The following is a 20261-nucleotide window of genomic DNA, read 5'->3' on the forward strand; positions in this document are numbered from 1 at the left end:
AGCGTTTTTTTAATATAAATTTATTTTGCCCGAAACGCCAGAATCTCAGGTTAAACCTCACAAATTCCAACAACCACCAAACAGCTGAAACAGTGAATGAGAGCAGGAACACGATTCTGCACAAAGACGTAAACACAAAGCTCGACCCGCCGACGCATCGGCGAGCTGTCGCCCCCGACGGCATGGACACGGTCGGGGCTGAAAGCCGACAGCTCGCTGATTCTGAAGCTGCAGGTTTTATATCTGCTAACAACATCGACTGAACCAGCAGCCACAGACGATCCAAACTACGCTTCATATTTAGCTTCACATAAACATCGTCATGAATCCCTCTGACTGCTTCCACCACGATAAAAATCACACTTCATGTAGAGCTCTCTCTCTCCCTCTCTCTAAATCGATAATCCAAACCCACCCCTGCTTATTACCCAACAGTCCACGGTGTCGGCCGCTGCTTTTTGTTTTGTTTTACTTCTGACAAGCCTCATTTCTGCTGTTCAATGCTGAACATATTTAAACTTTTTAAAATGAAGCCAAACTGCAAAACACTGTCTGTAATCAAACCTCTGTAACTCTGCTTCACTTCGTTTTTGACTGCACAATATTTTCAGGGTCATCTGCTATAAAATCCCAGACCAGGAAAACCTCCTTCACCTGTTTCTGTTTCATCCTCAGCTACTTTGACACAAAGGCCTCTGCTGCGACGCTCACACCTGTGATAAAGTCTCACAGTGTCAGCTTTCTTTTTATAGATATAAAATATGGATATGTGCTGATAAGTGATCAGAATTATAATATTTCTGACTGTCTGAGGCAAAATTTCCCCGATTCAAATTGAATCGAATCAAATTGTGGATCGAATCGATTCTAGAAATCAGTGAGAATACCCGGCCCTACTGAGGACAGGACGCACTCCTTTCTGTCACACCTGAGGACAGGTGTGTCCGTGCTCACCTCGGCCCCTCCCCGTGGAGAAGCACTTAAAGAGGACCATCCTCATGTCCAACCCCTCCTGGATCCAGATCTTGTTCATGATGCGGATCATCTGCAGAGTCAGCATGTCCTGCCTCAGGTCGTCTCCTGACTGCACACAAAGAGAACAGCCGGGGTCAAAGGTCAGCTCGCAGAGGTCGCTGTGTCTGGGATCACTAGTAAGGGGCGTCACCTTGAAGATGACACTGATGTTGTCTCCCAGTGGGTCCCGGTTCTGGAAGGACAACTTCAGAGGGACAGCGTTGGAGTTGAAGAACGAGCAGGACTGGAAACCACAGAAGAGGAAGATTAACTTTGTCCAATCAGGTACAAACGCCAGCTGGGGGCGTGTCTCCTGTCTTTAAGGTGTGTGCGTACCTGGATGTTGATGCTGGTGACGAGCAGTGCTGGATTCAGAGGAAGCCTGCAGCTGCTGTTCACCGAGAAGAACTGCTTCATCTCCTCCAGACTGTCTCTGAGGACACACTGAACACACACACACACAGACACACACACACACACACACACACACACACACACACACACACACACACACAGTATGAGTCTGAGGGTTCAGACGCCTGTTTCAGGGTCAAATCCAAAAAAACAAGACAGCCAGGCAGAGAACTGAAGTTCGACCAGGTACCAAAGCTGTACAAATAATGTAAATATGACGGTGTATCACGAAAGACTGATATCAAACTGATACGTTTACGTTACTCGTTCTTCAAGTGAATCAGCAAATGGTGAAATGAAAAGCCGAACAACAACAATGCTGTTTCTGAGAGTCTCAGCTTACATGTGTGTTTATTTTATATTTTCAGTTGTTTCCCTCCACGGCTAAATAAATCTGTTTCAGTAATGCACTGATATACAAGAATGGACATAAGGAGCTTCTTTCAAAGGAAAAACTCTGGTAGATGTTATTTTATATATTATGCTTTGTATGTTGTTCAGTATATTTCTATGCAAAACAAGAGGAACTTCTATACACAGCAGGATATTCACAGTTGAAACCAGATATTTACACTTTATGGAAAACACAAGAACATTTTTTACTGTACAACATCATTTTAGAGTAAACTTGTTTTGTTTTGGATAAATAAATATTTAAAATCTTTTGAATTAGCTAAATGTCAGAATAAAGAGAGACAGAGCTTCTATTTTTATCACTTTCATCAAATGCAGGAGAGCAAAACACAGAGCCTGTTTCTGTGACATGGGAACATCAAGAGATGTCAACAAAACACCAGGAACAGAGCTGTGGAGCTCCATAAGTGTGGCTCAGTTTGAATACAATTTGGTGCCATTTGCAATTAAGAAACACAGACAGTTTCTCTCTTTACTCTTAAAGTTAACAAATGTGTTTTTATATTTATCTAAAAAATAAACATTTAGTCTGATTTGATGTTACAATTAAAAAAGTGTTTTTATCTGAAGAGTAAATATCTGGTTTCAACTGTATATCTGATGATTGTCAGAGCAGAGAGGGAGAGAGAGGAACAGATAGAGAGAGAGGAACAGAGAGGGGGAGAGAGGAACAGAGAGAGAGAGGAACAGAGAGAGAGAGAGGAACAGAGAGGGGGAGAGAGGAACAGAGAGAGAGAGAGAGGAACAGAGAGGGGGAGAGAGGAACAGAGAGAGAGAGAGAGGAACAGAGAGGGGGAGAGAGGAACAGAGAGAGAGAGGGGAACAGAGAGGGAGAGGAACAGAGAGAGAGAGAGAGGAACAGAGAGGGGGAGAGAGGAACAGATAGAGAGAGAGGAACAGAGAGGGGGAGAGAGGAACAGAGAGAGAGAGGAACAGAGAGAGAGAGAGGAACAGAGAGGGGGAGAGAGGAACAGAGAGAGAGAGAGAGGAACAGAGAGGGGGAGAGAGGAACAGAGAGAGAGAGAGAGGAACAGAGAGGGGGAGAGAGGAACAGAGAGAGAGAGGGGAACAGAGAGGGAGAGGAACAGAGAGAGAGAGAGAGGAACAGAGAGGGGGAGAGAGGAACAGAGAGAGAGAGGGGAACAGAGAGAGGGAGAGAGGGAGAGAGAGGGGGAGAGAGGAACAGAGAGGGAGAGGAACAGAGAGGGGGAGAGAGAGGAACAGAGAGAGAGAGGAACAGAGAGAGAGAGAGAGGAACAGAGAGGGGGAGAGAGGAACAGAGAGAGAGGGGAACAGAGAGGGGGAGAGAGGAACAGAGAGAGAGAGAGGAACAGAGAGAGGGAGAGGAACAGAGAGAGGGAGAGGAACAGAGAGAGAGAGGAACAGAGAGGGGGAGAGAGGAACAGAGAGGGAGAGGAACAGAGAGAGAGAGGAACAGAGAGGGGGAGAGAGGAACAGAGAGGGGGAGAGAGGAACAGAGAGAGAGAGGAACAGAGAGGGGGAGAGAGGAACAGAGAGGGAGAGGAACAGAGAGAGAGAGGAACAGAGAGGGGGAGAGAGGAACAGAGAGGGGGAGGAACAGAGAGGGGGAGAGAGGAACAGAGAGAGAGAGGAACAGAGAGAGAGAGGAACAGAGAGGGGGAGAGAGGAACAGAGAGAGAGAGAGGAACAGAGAGAGGGAGAGAGGGAGAGAGAGGGGGAGAGAGGAACAGAGAGGGAGAGGAACAGAGAGAGAGAGAGAGGAACAGAGAGGGGGAGAGAGGAACAGAGAGAGAGGGGAACAGAGAGAGAGAGGAACAGAGAGAGAGAGAGGAACAGAGAGGGGGAGAGAGGAACAGAGAGAGAGAGGAACAGAGAGGGGGAGAGAGGAACAGAGAGAGAGAGGAACAGAGAGGGGGAGAGAGGAACAGAGAGGGAGAGGAACAGAGAGAGAGAGGAACAGAGAGGGGGAGAGAGGAACAGAGAGAGAGAGGAACAGAGAGGGGGAGAGAGGAACAGAGAGAGAGAGGAACAGAGAGGGGGAGAGAGGAACAGAGAGAGAGAGGAACAGAGAGGGGGAGAGAGGAACAGAGAGAGAGAGGAACAGAGAGGGGGAGAGAGGAACAGAGAGAGAGAGAGGAACAGAGAGGGGGAGAGAGGAACAGAGAGAGAGAGGAACAGAGAGGGGGAGAGAGGAACAGAGAGAGAGAGGAACAGAGAGGGGGAGAGAGGAACAGAGAGAGAGAGGAACAGAGAGGGGGAGAGAGGAACAGAGAGGGGGAGAGAGGAACAGAGAGGGGGAGAGAGGAACAGAGAGAGAGAGGAACAGAGAGGGGGAGAGAGGAACAGAGAGGGAGAGGAACAGAGAGGGGGAGAGAGGAACAGAGAGAGAGAGGAACAGAGAGGGAGAGGAACAGAGAGGGGGAGGAACAGAGAGAGAGAGGAACAGAGAGAGAGAGGAACAGAGAGGGGGAGAGAGGAACAGAGAGAGAGAGGAACAGAGAGGGGGAGAGAGGAACAGAGAGAGAGAGGAACAGAAAGAGAGAGAGGAACAGGGAGAGAGGGAGAGAGAGGGGGAGAGAGGAACAGAGAGGGAGAGGAACAGAGAGGGGGAGAGAGGAACAGAGAGAGAGAGGAACAGAGAGGGGGAGAGAGGAACAGAGAGAGAGAGGAACAGAGAGGGGGAGAGAGGAACAGAGAGAGAGAGGAACAGAGAGAGAGAGGAACAGAGAGGGAGAGAGGAACAGAGAGGGGGAGAGAGGAACAGATAGAGAGAGAGGAACAGAGAGGGGGAGAGAGAGGAACAGAGAGAGAGAGGAACAGAGAGAGAGAGAGGAACAGGGAGAGAGGGAGAGAGAGGGGGAGAGAGGAACAGAGAGGGAGAGGAACAGAGAGGGGGAGAGAGGAACAGAGAGAGAGAGGAACAGAGAGGGGGAGAGAGGAACAGAGAGAGAGAGGAACAGAGAGGGGGAGAGAGGAACAGATAGAGAGAGAGGAACAGAGAGGGGGAGAGAGAGGAACAGAGAGAGAGAGGAACAGAGAGAGAGAGAGGAACAGGGAGAGAGGGAGAGAGAGGGGGAGAGAGGAACAGAGAGGGAGAGGAACAGAGAGGGGGAGAGAGGAACAGAGAGAGAGAGGAACAGAGAGGGGGAGAGAGGAACAGAGAGGGGGAGAGAGGAACAGAGAGGGAGAGGAACAGAGAGGGGGAGAGAGGAACAGAGAGAGACAGAGAGAGGAACAGAGAGGGAGAGGAACAGAGAGGGGGAGAGAGGAACAGAGAGAGAGAGGAACAGAGAGAGAGAGGAACAGAGAGGGAGAGGAACAGAGAGGGGGAGAGAGGAACAGAGAGAGAGAGGAACAGAGAGGGGGAGAGAGGAACAGAGAGAGAGAGGAACAGAAAGAGAGAGAGAGGAACAGAGAGAGGGAGAGAGGGAGAGAGAGAGAGAGGAACAGAGAGAGAGAGGAACAGAGAGGGGGAGAGAGGAACAGAGAGAGAGAGGAACAGAGAGGGGGAGAGAGGAACAGAGAGGGGGAGAGAGGAACAGAGAGAGAGAGGAACAGAGAGGGGGAGAGAGGAACAGAGAGAGAGAGGAACAGAGAGAGAGAGGAACAGAGAGAGAGAGAGGAACAGAGAGGGGGAGAGAGGAACAGAGAGAGAGAGGAACAGAGAGGGGGAGAGAGGAACAGAGAGAGAGAGGAACAGAGAGGGAGAGAGGAACAGAGAGAGAGAGGAACAGAGAGGGAGAGAGGAACAGAGAGGGGGAGAGAGGAACAGAGAGGGGGAGAGAGGAACAGATAGAGAGAGAGGAACAGAGAGGGGGAGAGAGAGGAACAGAGCGAGAGAGGAACAGAGAGAGAGAGGAACAGAGAGGGGGAGAGAGGAACAGAGAGAGAGAGGAACAGAGAGGGGGAGAGAGGAACAGATAGAGAGAGGAACAGAGAGGGGGAGAGAGAGGAACAGAGCGAGAGAGGAACAGAGAGAGAGAGAGGAACAGAGAGAGAGAGGAACACAGAGAGAGAGGAACAGAGAGGGGGAGAGAGGAACAGAGAGAGAGAGAGAGAGAGAGAGAGGAACAGAGAGAGAGAGGAACAGAGAGGGGGAGAGAGGAACAGAGAGAGAGAGAGAGAGAGAGGAACAGAGAGAGAGAGGAACAGAGAGAGAGAGAGGAACAGAGAGAGAGAGAGGAACAGAGAGAGAGAGGAACAGAGAGAGAGAGAGGAACAGAGAGAGAGAGAGAGGAACAGAGAGAGGGAGAGAGAGAGAGAAACAGGGAGAGAGAGAGAGAGAGAACGAGGACAGAACAGAGAGAGAGAGAAGGTGAGACACACATGTTAGTTTAATGGTTGTTTGCCAAAAGTATCACCGTATCACAGGTCCTCATGCATCTCGTACCTCGTGTTTCTTTTTAGGTTTGTTATTTTTCAAATTCTATATTTACTAAGTTTTGCAGCGTGTTTACACAACGAGGATAAATAATTATATAAACTTTTCTCAATCTAAATAGTGTACTTTGGTACAATTAAAAAAAATAAGTGTAGTGCAGGTCTATGATGATTTTCAGTGCTGCTATCATCTAGTGCTGATTGTGGTTCTGTCTTGGTTAAGTCCTCAGTAGTCCTGATTTTGAACTGTTGTAGTCCTGTTTTAATTCAGGATCAGTTCTGGGTCTGGTTGAATTGGGGTTTAGTCCTCGTGTCTTGATACAGCCCCGACTTTGTTCTGCTTAATTAAAAAACTAGTTTAAGGTGTCCTGCATATATAAAAAAAAAAAAAAAAAAACACCCAGCACGCCCCTGCGGGCGGTTTATCCTTCAAGCTCGGGTCCTCTACCAGAGGCCTGGGAGCTTGAGGGTCCTGCGCAGTATCTTAGCTGTTCCCAGGACTGCGCTCTTCTGGACAGAGATCTCCGATGTTGTTCCCGGGATCTGCTGGAGCCACTCGCCTAGCTTGGGAGTCACCGCACCTAGTGCTCCGATTACCACGGGGACCACCGTTACCTTCACCCTCCACATCCTCTCGAGCTCTTCTCTGAGCCCTTGGTATTTCTCCAGCTTCTCGTGTTCCTTCTTCCTGATATTGCTGTCATTGGGAACCGCTACATCGATCACTACGGCCGTCTTCTTCTGTTTGTCTACCACCACTATGTCCGGTTGGTTAGCCACCACCATTTTGTCCGTCTGTATCTGGAAGTCCCACAGGATCTTAGCTCGGTCATTCTCCACCACCCTTGGGGGCATCTCCCATTTTGACCTCGGGACTTCTAGGTTATACTCGGCACAGATGTTCCTGTACACTATGCCGGCCACTTGGTTATGGCGTTCCATGTATGCCTTGCCTGCTAGCATCTTGCACCCTGCTGTTATGTGCTGGATTGTCTCTGGGGCATCTTTACACAGCCTGCACCTGGGGTCTTGCCTGGTGTGATAGACCCCAGCCTCTATGGATCTTGTACTGAGAGCTTGTTCTTGTGCTGCCATGATTAGTGCCTCTGTGCTGTCTTTCAGTCCAGCTTTGTCCAGCCACTGGTAGGATTTCTGGATATCAGCCACCTCCTCTATCTGCCGGTGGTACATACCGTGCAGGGGCCTGTCCTTCCATGATGGTTCCTCGTCTCCCTCCTCTTTCTTGGGTTTCTGCTGCCTGAGGTATTCACTGAGCACTCGGTCAGTTGGGGCCATCTTCCCAATGTATTCTTGGATGTTCCTTGTCTCATCCTGGACTGTGGTGCTGACACTCACCAGTCCCCGGCCCCCTTCCTTCCGCTTAGCGTACAGCCTCAGGGTGCTGGACTTGGGGTGAAACCCTCCATGCATGGTCAGGAGCTTTCTTGTCTTTATGTCAGTGGCTTCTATCTCCTCCTTTGGCCAGCCTATTACCCCAGCAGGGTACCTGATCACGGGCAGGGCGTATGTGTTGATGGCCCGGATCTTGTTCTTACCATTCAGCTGACTCCTCAGGACTTGCCTGACCCTCTGCAGGTACTTGGTGGTTGCAGCCTTTCTAGCGGCCTCTTCATGGTTCCCATTTGCCTGCGGGATCCCCAGGTACTTGTAACTGTCCTCTATGTCTGCAATGTTGCCTTCTGGTAGTTCAATCCCCTCAGTTCTGACTACCTTCCCTCTCTTTGTTACCATCCGACTACACTTCTCCAGTCCGAACGACATTCCAATGTCATTGCTGTATAGCCTGGTAGTGTGGATCAGTGAATCGATGTCTCGTTCACTCTTGGCATACAGCTTGATGTCATCCATGTACAGGAGGTGGCTGACAACTGCTCCGTTCCGTAGTCGGTATCCGTAGCCAGTCTTGTTAATGATCTCACTGAGGGGGTTCAGGCCTATGCAGAACAGCAGTGGGGACAGAGCATCTCCTTGGTAGATCCCGCACTTGATGGTAACTTGTGCTATGGGCTTGGAGTTGGCCTCTAGTGTTGTACGCCACATCCCCATTGAGTTCCTGATGAAGGCTCTTAGGGTCCCATTGATCTTGTACAATTCTAGGCATTCCAGTATCCAGCTGTGGGGCATTGAGTCATAGGCCTTCTTGTAATCAATCCAGGCAGTGCACAGGTTGGTCAGTCTGGTCTTGCAGTCTCGGCTGATTGTTCTGTCTACCAGTAGCTGGTGTTTTGCACCTCTGGTATTCTGCCAATTCCTTTCTGTGTCCCGCTCATGTATTGACCCATGTGCCTGTTCATCTTAGCCGATATGATGCCTGACAGGAGCTTCCATGTAGTACTGAGGCAGGTTATTGGTCGGTAGTTGGAGGGGACTGGTCCCTTCTTGGGGTCCTTGGGGATCAGGACCGTCCGGCCTTCAGTTAGCCATTCCGGGTGTTCATTTGTGCTGCCAGACGCTCGTGGAGTGCAGTCAGCTTCTTCAGCCAGTAGGCGTGAACCATGTCGGGCCCTGGTGCTGTCCAACTCTTCATACTGGAGACCCTTTCTTGGATATCTGCCACTGTGATGGTTACTGGACCCTGTTCAGGGAGGTCGCTGTGGTCTGCCCTCAGATCCACTAGCCACTGAGCATTGCCGTTATGGGTTGCATCCTTCTCCCATATGCTCTTCCAGTATTGCTCCGTCTCCAGCCTTGGTGGTGCTGTTCTCTTATTGTTCCCTTGCCACTGAGAGTACACCTTTGCTCTATCTCTCTGGTGTACCTCCTCAAGCGGCTGGCCAAGGCTGTGAGTCTTTGCTTGGCAGTTTCCAAGGCCTCAGGTATGGACAGCTTGCTGTATTTCTTAGGCACCTTATTTGTCGCACCTTTCTGCAACTCTGTTAGTTGGCTAACCTCCCTCCGTGCTACTTTGATCTTGCCCTCTAGCCTCCTTCTCCATGGAGGGTACTGCCCCTTGTGGCTGTTCAACTTGTAGCCAAGCATCTCACTGATCACTGCTGCCGTACTGTAGATCAGCTTGTTAGTGTCGGTAATCGTGGTTGTAGGTATTGCCCGTAGTGCTGCATTAACATCATCTAGCAGACCTTCTGAGGGTACTTCACGTAATCTTGGTAACCAGCTACGGGGGATCCAGGTTTCAAGCTTGGCCATGATCCTATTTTTCAGGTCAGTTCCTCTCGCACTCAACGATCCTTCTCCTATCGCACTTGGGGCTATGTACCCAATCTCGGGTGGGGGTGATGATATCTCCCCCCTGACCTGGCGTCCTGACTCCTCCTTGCCGTAGCATTTGTGTTGTACCTCGTCAATCTCTAGCTGTGAGAGCAGTCCCTTCTTTCGAATGTTGGAACACTGAGCTACTAGTTGTTTCGCCGTCATTGTGGATGTTGGGTATCGAAGAATCCATAGGTCCCTCATCCTATTCATGTAGCCCCTTCCGCCGGGGTTACTTGCGTAGTAGCATTCCAACAACGCCCTGTTTTCGTCCCTTGCCCACCGATGCCTTCTTGTTCCAGTAGCCCACTTTTCGTCAGGGTGCCCTGGTTCCTCAACACCTGACGCGGACCTTGTTGATCCGGGCGACGTCCGAGCCGGCATGCCTTCATATTTATCTGTCTCGCTCATGTCTGCGGTAGGCTTGCTTAGCATAGGGGGTCTAGCCTTAGGACCCTTACTGGATACAGACGCCCCAGGCAGGAATCGAACTTGCGATCCTCTGTTCCAAAGGCGTGTAGTTTAACCACTACGCTATCCAGCTGCTATATATATATATATATATTTTATATATATATTTTTTTCCCTATATGAAGTCATTCTTTTTTGAACAAAACTCAAAACAGAGCCAATTAATCTTTCAGTCATTTCTAACACCCCCCCCCCCAAAAAAAAATAAATAAAATAAAATAAAATAAAAATCCCACATGCATACTCCCTTTAGGGCTAAGCCCCGGGTGTTTCAAATGTCTGGCTCCACCTATGGTTTCAATCATTTCTCCAGCGAGTTTGATAGCAAAATAATAATCCTAATTTTAAAATAGCGTGTGTAACGTACACGTACTGGAAAATTATTTACTAGCACTCACCTATCATGCTGGAGAGCGCAAACTCCGCCATTGTTGTTTTCCATCAAACACCCATTAAAACAGCGACCTACAGGTATGTTAGCGCACTCATCCCCGACTGTCCGAGGGAGGGGCGGGGTCACACGGTGAAACAGACGCAAGGCAGCCAGGCGGGGAAATTTTGCTTTCACATTTTGCGACTCATTTTATTTCTCTATCTGATCAGAAAACGATTCAATCAGTTATTTGTGGTGAATGAAACACAGCTACACTTTCAAGCACTTTTAAGCACCACATCTGAAATTCAAGCACTTTTCAAACCTTGAAAAGACAACATTAAAATTCAAGCATTTTCAAGGATTTCAAGCACCCGTACGAACCCTGTAGTCTGTGCTGCCCCCTGCTGGACTATCTGCACTCTACATGAACTCTTTGTTGATGACCTCAAACGCTGATGTCATAAGTAATGGCGGCTCAGCAGGTGTTACACAGTCAGAGGAGACCTGGTATCCACTGTGAATGAGGGAGCAGCTTAAAAGCCTTATTTTTTAAAATAATCAAATCATTTCAAGACTGGAGCGATGGTTCAGTTTTACAGGTGTGTTACAGGTGAACGAACACGCCTCACCGGACGTTTGCTTTCTGCCCTTTGACACAAACTGAGCAGAGGACAGCAGGACCCCCCAACACGACAGCATGAATCTTGATCTTAGTTTTGATCCGGTGAACGAGTCATCTGGACCGTCGGCGGCGTCATTACCTGTCTGCTGGACGGCGTCGCCTCTCGAACTTTGTGAGCCACCCTGGCGAGGATGGAGACGAGCCAGCACTGCCGGTCAAACTCCTCCCGGAGGCCCCGACCAACGCAGCACAGCAGCGCAGCGAGGAGGTGCTGATAGCGAGCACTGAACTGACTGTCCTGGAGGTTATCCTTCAGCAGCCTGACGCACACACAGACAGACATGAGCAGCTGAGCTCAGAGACGCTAGATGTGACTGAAGTGGACTCGGGGGCGGACTCACCAGAACAGGTAGTGAGCGACGCGAATGTCCCCGATGGCTCGCCGCAGGAGGAAACGAACCAGAGAGCTGTCCAGGTAACACTCGTACTTCAGAGCCTGAGACACAGAGAGAGGTTACAGACATCAACGCCCACTGCTCTGCCCAGCTGCTGCACTTCCACCTCTTACCTGTACCAGCTGAGGCAGGAAATCCAGCAGCTCCGGGTCGGAGATGGAATCCATCCACTGGACCGCCGTCCTCCTCAGCTCCTGATCTGGGAACCTGAAGCACACGCGATGATGTCACACTCAGCTGGTGAGAACTTTTTCATTATTGTTATCATCACACCTGAAGAACAGAGCTGCCCGTGTTCTACATCAACGAGGCGATAACAAACCATCACCACCACGACCTGTTTCAGACATTATTGCCAGCAGAGACAGAAACGAGCAGAGAACGTACGAGGCATGGAGGAGGCCCAGGGCGTCCAGGTGACCCAGGCAGGCCCACTGTCTCAGCAGGGTGTAGATTTCTGGCAGACACGCCCACTCCCAGCAGGGGGCGCTGGCCAGAACCAGAGGCAGCGCGGCGCTCTCAGCCTGACAGAAGGCCTTCTTCTCCCACAGCAGACGCTTGTCCTCCACCGTCAACCTGCAGACACAGCTGCAGTCTCACCACACCTCAGCGCCACTATGGCCCGCCCCTCAGAACTTAATGCTTATGGACTAATCCCAGTCAGAACATGGCTGTATCCCAATTCAGGGTCTGCAGCCTTACCGGTCCATAAGGGCCGCGTACTCAAAGACCACTGAGGCCGGAAGTGAGAGGCTTGTGAAATGGGACGGTCTAGCCTCCGTCGCGCTGCCCAGGTTGCCTAGCAACCATGATACTAACTGCGAGAAACGTTTCATACAGCTTTGTGTGACAGAAATGAAGGAGAAATAGATTTTAAGTTAATTTTGTTTAAGACATCACTTTGATTAGCTGAGTATCTGAGGCTGAGGCCACAGTAAAAACATGGTTGTTGGGCTTCATTCCTGTGCTGAACAGTCGTTTAAGATTAGCTAGTAAATAACAATGAGCTGATGTTGTTCATGCGACTAAAGTCATCTCACTGTGGTAATGTAAATATAATATGGCCAATATTATAGTATTGTCAGATTATTATGATTTATTACAGCAGAGCTTGAACTCTGGGTCAAAGATTCAAGTTGCAGTTATTTATATTTCCTATCACCTTAAATCTTCACTCAAAGACGAGTATCTGTGACAGTGTGTATACAGATGTGTTATATATGAGTCAAATATTGTTCGTTTAATATGTTGGCATCACTAAATTTGTCTCAATGTTTACATATATGTGTAAAAAGCAAATGTACGAGCTGTGATAACTGTGTCTGATAGAATGAAGAGTAGACTGATATATGAAATATTCCTTTATTGGGTGAGAAAATCAGACCATGTCATAACTGCTGTAAGTCACACAGAACAGATATCAGAGCCTTAAACAGGCTGACGTCTGCTAAATGGGTCAAACTGGGCAGAAAGTCTACAAACACATAACATCCTTATAGAATATGATGTAACACTATAGATCAACTTAGCTCAGAATATATAAAGCATATAAACAGTTACAGCAATATGATGCAACAAACACAGCAGCTACTGATCCAAAATACTCAAAGCTTCATAGAACTGAAACCAACATTTATTTTAGCTCCATTCTGCTGCTGATACAGACTTTAGGTTTCTGAACATTAAACTTGTTGCTGCCTTTCATAGTGTGTAACTTGAAGGCCCTGAGTACTTTCTCCCACACTGGAAACACTGGGATGATCACATTATGTGAACATTACCTAATAAGACTGATTCAGCACAGACAGTTATGTTAAACTTTCCTAGCAGTCCTTCACAAACAGGGAACAGTCTGTCTATTCTCTCCATCTGTCAGCTGCTGCTGGCTCTTCCTCCTCCTCTTCCTCACACACTGCTGAGTTTGTCCTGGTGGATCATCAGGGGTGCAAAGCCTCACAGATGATGTGCAGCAGTGGCTCCCTCAGTCTGTCCTCACTCTGGACACTTGCAGTCGTCACACATGGAAATCAAATGTGTGATAAGCTGCAGGATTCAGACACAAGTGTGACTTATAAACACATGTTCATACTTTTATTCCACAATCAGAGAGAAAGAAACAGAGAGAGAGTGCAGGACAGACAGACAGGTGACAGTCTCAGGTGTACACACTGCTACACAACAGCACAGAGAAGCAGGATTTAGTGTTTGTGTTATTACGAGTGTAAACAAGAAGAGTTCCAGATGGTGCAGTGGACACATGTGTGACTGCTGTGATTAAAGCATCTTTCTTTCAGCTTAACGAGTGAACCGTCAGCTGTTCAAACACACGTTAAAGTCCGTTTGGCTCGACACCACCGAACAGAGGCAGCAATATAACATAGCTAACATTAACAGTGCAGTGAATCCTGCTTGTGCCGTGATGTTCAGGACTGCAAACCGAGCAGCATCACTGACTTTCAGCTTGTTGTGTTTGTGGATATATGACTGACTTTAATTATCCACAAAATCATCACATTCTCTGTCAGATTAAGCTCAGCTATTGAACGGCGTATATTTAAAGGCTTTAAAACAAGTTAGTACAAATGTCACTAATGTCACATAACTTTGCCGACATGTGGCCAACAGTAATGTTTTAATGTTCTTCATTATTAAACATTTGCACATAAATAAGTGACGTCATATTCAGTACTTACTTTTAAAAGTTTACTCTTCGGCCGCTCCGCTTCAGCTGTCCGCTGTTTTTTTCGACAAAATCATCCACACCCACTGCCGCACTATGAAGTCTGGGATATGTTGGGCCATGAAGGCTACACCGACCCATCCTTCAAATCCGGAGAAATTAAGGACGCATTTGAGGGCCGCATTTCGAGCAGCCTTTGAATTGGGACAGCCTTTGTTGCGTCGCTGTGATGTAATCGTCCTTAAAATGCAGCCTTATAGGCTGCAAACCCTGAATTGGGATACAGCCCTTGAGAGAGTGTGTGTGTGTGTGTGAGTGTGTGTGTCTGACCAGAAGAAGGCCTTCTTGTGCAGGACGTCCTGCAGCTGTATCTGGCTGATGGTGTCCAGTCTGGAGAAGTTGTATTGAGGGCAGAAGTCTGCAGGAGGCGGCGTGCTGAAGCGCACCTCGAAGGATGATGTGGGGAAGTCCACCTGAGAGGAAGCAAGGACACACACATGCTAGTCTCTTGGCCTCAGATACCTGCAGGTCTGACCTCAGCTGAACTGAGTGTATAAATAAAGAAAGGGGCACACCTGCATCCAGTACACAGGTAAGTAGACACGTTTCATCACCCATCCTGGTGACTGGTAACAATGAAAACGTCGCCTGAACAGCTAATGAAACTGCTCAAAATGCTACAGGTTTGTGATGTCACAGACTATTCAGGTGCTAGCAGCTGTGGCAGCGCTCACCTGTAGGATGACGCTGTCCGGCTGGCTGAAGTTGGGCGAACTTGTTCGGGCGTTTCCGCTCCTCCCCGGGGTTGAAGGCCACAGACCCAGCAACTTCCTGCCACACGTCAGCACGCTACACACACACACACACACACACACACACACAAAATAAAGATGATGATGATGATGAAGAACCTGTTTCCATTCTCTTTCCACTTTACTTTCAGGTAAATGTGAGGAAGCGAGCTGCTCCTGGGAGGAAATGACATCACAAAGCCTGTGTAGGAAGCTGCAGGACTGAAGGAAACATTTGTTTGTTCAGCTGTGAGCATGAAATGAAAAGGAAAAAAAAAAAAAAAAAAAAAAAAAAAAATCAGGATGGACACACCACAGGGGAAAGCGTAGCTTTCATTTTGTCCTTTATATCAAACATCCTTGAAAGAGTAGTTGTCAAACAGCTAACAGATCATCTGCAGAGGCTTATTTGAAGAGTTTCAGTCAGGTTTCAGAGCTCAGCACAGCACAGAAACAGCTTTAGTGAAGGTTACAAATGATCTTCTTATGGCCTCTGACAGTGGACTCATCTCTGTGCTTGTCCTGCTAGACCTCAGTGCAGCGTTCGATACTGTCGACCATAATATCCTATTAGAGCGATTAGAACATGCTGTAGGTATTACAGGTACTGCGCTGCAGTGGTTTGTATCATATCTATCTAATAGACTCCAGTTTGTGCATGTAAATGGAGAGTCCTCTTCACACACTGAGGTTAATTATGGAGTTCCACAGGGTTCAGTGCTAGGACCAATTCTGTTTACATTATACATGCTTCCCTTAGGCAGCATCATTAGAAGACATAGCATACATTTACACTGCTATGCAGATGACACCCAGCTCTATCTGTCCATGAAGCCAGATAACACACACCAATGAGTTAAACTGCAGGAATGTCTTAAAGACATAAAGACCTGGATGGCCGCTAACTTTCTGCTTCTTAATTCAGATCAAACTGAGGTTATTGTACTCGGCCCTGAAAAGCTTAGAAATATGGTATCTAAGCAGATTCTTACTCTGGATGGCATTACCTTGGCCTCCAGTAACGCTGTGAGGAACCTTGGAGTCATGTTTGACCAGGACATGCTCACCAGCGGCTGAACGCAGCCCCTCCCCTCGTCAGCGGCTCAGCGCAGCCCCTCCCCTCGTCAGCGGCTCAGCGCAGCCCCTCCCCTCACCAGTGGCTCAACACAGAGCCACCCTGAGGTCTTTTTGAAGGATTTCAACAATACTGAGTACTACAGCGTTACACAACCGTTAACCTGGGCGGAGCCTTTAACTCTGAGCATGTTATTGTACCTGCTCTGTGTTCTACCCTACACTCTTACATTACTGTAACCCTCACTCTCTGAGTGACCCGATAGAAACATTTCACACGTTATAGATCAGCATGTCATTCACTACAGTGTAAACACCGCCCATCACTTTGTGGCGCAGCACCAGCACCGACCTCAGATAAATGGACCACATGCTGCGTTACTTTTAATGCTATCAGAATGGTATCGTAGTATTTTCCTGGGTATCACATCAAACATAAAGCCTGAATACGGCTGAATAACATCCGACAGTACTTATTCAGTTTCTTCTTCATCCGCCTGTTTGAGGTTTGCGTGGATGGATGGTGTCTGAGTGTCATGTGACTCACTGTCTGAAGTTGAAGAGCGGCATGGTGACCCAGCCCAGCGCCTCGATGCTGCGCCGCTGCTTCCCCTTCTCCTCAGCTCCTCCGGGGGGCGGCAGAGGGCTGGCGTACAGCACCACTGTTAGCTGAGACTCTCGGGGCAGCTGATTGATCTGCACGGGGAAACACACCCTGCAGGGGATATGGCGAGGGGGCGGGGGCTTAGCGTTTTTCTCAAGAAACAAACAGATTAAAGTTTATTCATTCAAAATCAAAGACATCGTGCACACAAACACACACACTTGCAGAACAGGAAATTCTTACTTTTAGCATCTTATTAAACTCAGGTAAGGTGTGTGCAGGTGTGTCTGATGCTTCTGTCTGCTGGAATAGTTTCAGTGATGCAGTGACTCTGCTGTGCCGTCAGGTGTGCGTGCGTGTGATGTCACGGCTCTGACAGGTAAGGGTCAGGTACGTACCTCTGGTCCCAGACCACCAGGTGGAACAGGTATTTGCTGACCGACTGCTTGCTGGTGTGCTGCGGCGCACAAAGCTCCGCCCCTCCGTGAGTCAGAGAGCAGGACAGGAAGAAGCATTCATAACTGCGACCAATGACAGCAGGACAGGCGAGTTACTTGTGCAGCACATATTCACACCTGTCCCCAATCACAGAACCACCTGAGTTTCTTTATTCTTCTTCATTTCTGATGTTTTCATAGAAGTGTGATTTAGTCAACACGCCTCCAACTCAAGCTGTGCGTGTCTGTGTGCGTCTGCGCGTTTGTGCGCGTCTGCACGTACCTGCATGTGATTGAGGCTCAATTATCAACGACAATGAGAGAAGAAGAAAGGAAGCACGAAGCGCTCAGCTTCTTCCACCTGCAGGTGGCGCTGCACTCACAGGAGACCCCCCCAGCACCTCCTTCACGAGCAGATAAATCTATCCCAGAATCCTCAGAGAGCACCACCATGCCCAAAAAAAAACCTGGAGGTTATGCACGTAACTCGGATCCCCTGAGGTGCAGCATGAGTCCGGAGGCACTCCTTTTGTTTGCCGTTAGTTCACCTTTGGTGTGTGTGTGTTGTTTGGTTGTGAGCACCACTGAGTCGGCACTGTGCGACTCCTAAACCTGCAGCACTGACACAGGACGCCCCCCCTTCAGCCTGTGGGCGGGTACCTTTTGAGCTCCTTACCTGGCAGCCCACGTGATGGGGATGCGGTGGGCGGCGTAGATGTTGAAGGAGAGGACGTTGGTGATGAGGCCAGCCTCTTGGATGGGCGCCGTGCAGCAGTGGCTCTGCGGCGTCGTGTGGAAGTTGGCATTAAATGTGCTGCAGTACAGCTCCACTAGATCCAAGATGGCCGCCGTCAGCTTCTCCACCACTTTCTCTGTGAGGCGACAAAGAAGCCAGCGAACCATTAGAGCGTCAGAGGAAGACAAACCGGGATCGTCACTTATTAAACAGAATCAGTTCAAAGAAGTCACTCTGGTAGTGTCGTGACTGTGGGGGCGGAGTTACAGCTCTACCCCTACAACCAGCTCCGCCCCGAGGCACACCCAGGAGAGGTCAGGTGTCTAGCTGGAACACCTCAGAGAGCTGGGGAAGATGCCTGGGACGGGAAGGCCCGCGTGACCCCAACAAAAATGTAAAAAAATTAAATGTATTAAAGAAATGAATTAAATGCAATGAAGTGACATAAAAATGCGAATTATTTATCCATACGTTTAAAGAGAGCAGGCCTTTGCAACAGAAAACCGTGCTGGATTTGTGGTCTGCAGCGCAGGTAGTTTGGGTGAAGCTGGACTTTTCTCAGACGTTTTGTTTAAAGGGGACATGAAACATAAATTTACAGCATGGAGTCTGTCCCGGGCCTTTTGTCTCATTTTGATAACGTTCACTTCGACTAAGTTGTGTCTTCGTTGTGTGTAACACTCCTCCACATCCCAGGCTCTGTGGATAGCGCTTCCTGGTAGCTTCAGGAAGGTGTTTTTCCAAACTGTTCTGACGATCTTTGCCGGTCGATTTGGGTTCCTCTCAGCTAATGAACCACCTTCACGGCATTTCGCATCTCCCCCCGTAGAGGTGGTTCCCTGGAATCTCCGCCCTTCCCACCCGTCCCCGGTCTTGATTAGGTTTCCTCGTACTCACACCTGATTGCTGGTTAGCAGCTCCCTCGTGGGTTCTTCTCCTCCCTGGACTTGGCGTTTTATTCTCGACTGAACCTTGATTCTGGTGAGTTAAGCCCTTTTTCAGAACTCATCGCTTCGGTCATTTTTGCAAATCTCTGTGGCTAACTGGTCATGGCGGAGGTCTTGCATCCATTTTTAAATGGTAAATGGTAATGGCCTGTATTTATATAGCGCTTCACTAGTCCCTAAGGACCCCAAAGCGCTTTACATATCCAGTCATCCCCACATTCACACACTGGTGTGAAATTTAAAGCCACTGATATGTATGGTAGTTCTGAGTTATCACTACTTTGATGGATCTGTATTCTCCTGTGCTGTGTGCACTTGTTTATTGTTCTCCCCAGTTTAACAAATGGTTTTATTCTAGACTTGTTATCTGGGGTCAAGTTCTTGGGGATTTTAACATCCATGTTTGCTGCCCCACAAAACTCGTGTGATTTATCAGACATCATCTCTAATAACAGCCACAGACCCGAGTCGTATTTCACCATTGATTCAGTTATTAACCCGTCACACAGTTTCCAGAGTCTCCAGCTATCTGAAAACCGTTGCTGCTGTCAGGACTCGCATGCCTCCAGCTTACGATCCTCCTGTTCCCCTGTGTTCAATCACTTTGAGCCCGTTTCTCTGGGCGCTCTGGCTGAAGTAGTTTCCCGTCTTAAGCCCTCCGTGTCTCACCTCGACATTATCCGCACTCGCCTTTTCAAAGAACTCGTTGACACTCTTGCACCAAGCGTGCCATCCATTATTAACACCTCCCTTCTAACAGGAACAGCTCCAGCTGATTTCAAACATGCCACAGTGCAGCCAGTTCTCAAAAAAGACTCATCTGTAACTCCCTTTGGTGTCCAAAGTCCTGGAGGAAATGGTCTTCCTTCAGCTCCAGGCTTTTCGGACCTCTGCAACACTCGACAGCTTTAAAACCTGCCTGAAGGCACATCTTTAACTTTTAGTTTCTTTGTTTCTGTCATGTCTTTGAAGTGTTTTGTCAGTTTGTCCAGGACTTGACGCTGAGCCCTGCTCTCAGACACTGACACAGGTGTAACTCCGTCAGGCTGGATTTAAGAAACAAGAGCTTCAAGTTTAAAAAACAAGTTCGGCGCCATTTTCTGTCAGTACGGAGATGTGACGTCACCAGATTGGTTGGTTGGGGCCAACAGACTCACATTAGTCACTACATTACCCTCCAAAGCTTGGTGCCCCCCCAGTGCATCCTCTTAGTGTTCCCGAGGCTGCTTTTACAGCGTTTCACAGCAGTCAGAGCTTCCTGTTAGTACGTACCTCTGTTCTCCCTGACAGCCAGCACTGATGCATCCTGGGAGGACAGATGAGAGTAACCCGTCAGTGAACAAACTCACACCCTCACCTGCTCTGAGCCTCACTGAAGCACACGTTTACCTTCAGGACTTTGGGCTGCAGGCGACAAGGGCACGCTGGGAGCTGGTTAAGGGCCGAGGTCACGTCGGGCGTCTCCACGGCAGCCAACGAGCTGCAGAGCGCCTTCACGGATTGGACGAGGCGCTCCACATGCAGAGGCAGCTCCACCTTCACAGACGACAGGACAGAGGAGGAGGCTCAGCGAGCAGCTCAGAGTCTGACTTTATGTTTTCATGAAATCTCTGATAGTCCGGATTCAGTTTAA

At 48.8% G+C, this 20261-nt stretch overlaps 1 protein-coding gene across 5 annotated transcripts in view; it reads right to left on the bottom strand.

Annotated features, from left to right (window-relative positions):
- pik3c2b (phosphatidylinositol-4-phosphate 3-kinase, catalytic subunit type 2 beta) overlaps nucleotides 1–20261 on the bottom strand; it is a 45454-nt gene that overhangs the window by 14487 nt on the left and 10706 nt on the right. For all 5 annotated transcript variants that reach the window (XR_014911828.1, XM_085407727.1, XM_085407726.1 and 2 more), the window contains exons 9-22: nucleotides 20018–20164; nucleotides 19901–19934; nucleotides 17622–17817; nucleotides 16907–17029; nucleotides 16452–16619; nucleotides 14774–14888; nucleotides 14370–14512; nucleotides 11747–11935; nucleotides 11473–11566; nucleotides 11306–11400; nucleotides 11044–11224; nucleotides 1351–1458; nucleotides 1166–1258; nucleotides 955–1084 (exon numbers count right to left, since the gene is read on the bottom strand). Coding sequence is in view for 4 of the 5 variants with exons in the window: in XM_085407727.1 (XP_085263853.1) it covers nucleotides 955–1084; nucleotides 1166–1258; nucleotides 1351–1458; nucleotides 11044–11224; nucleotides 11306–11400; nucleotides 11473–11566; nucleotides 11747–11935; nucleotides 14370–14512; nucleotides 14774–14888; nucleotides 16452–16619; nucleotides 16907–17029; nucleotides 17622–17817; nucleotides 19901–19934; nucleotides 20018–20164 (1816 nt within the window). In the remaining variant the exon portion in view is untranslated. The remainder of the gene's footprint in view (nucleotides 1–954; nucleotides 1085–1165; nucleotides 1259–1350; nucleotides 1459–11043; nucleotides 11225–11305; nucleotides 11401–11472; nucleotides 11567–11746; nucleotides 11936–14369; nucleotides 14513–14773; nucleotides 14889–16451; nucleotides 16620–16906; nucleotides 17030–17621; nucleotides 17818–19900; nucleotides 19935–20017; nucleotides 20165–20261) is intronic.

The sequence above is a fragment of the Rhamphochromis longiceps genome, linkage group LG5, assembly GCF_057381845.1.
Source record: "Rhamphochromis longiceps isolate RC_006_pf linkage group LG5, R_longiceps_female_GT1.1, whole genome shotgun sequence".
Taxonomy (NCBI): Eukaryota; Metazoa; Chordata; class Actinopteri; order Cichliformes; family Cichlidae; genus Rhamphochromis; species Rhamphochromis longiceps.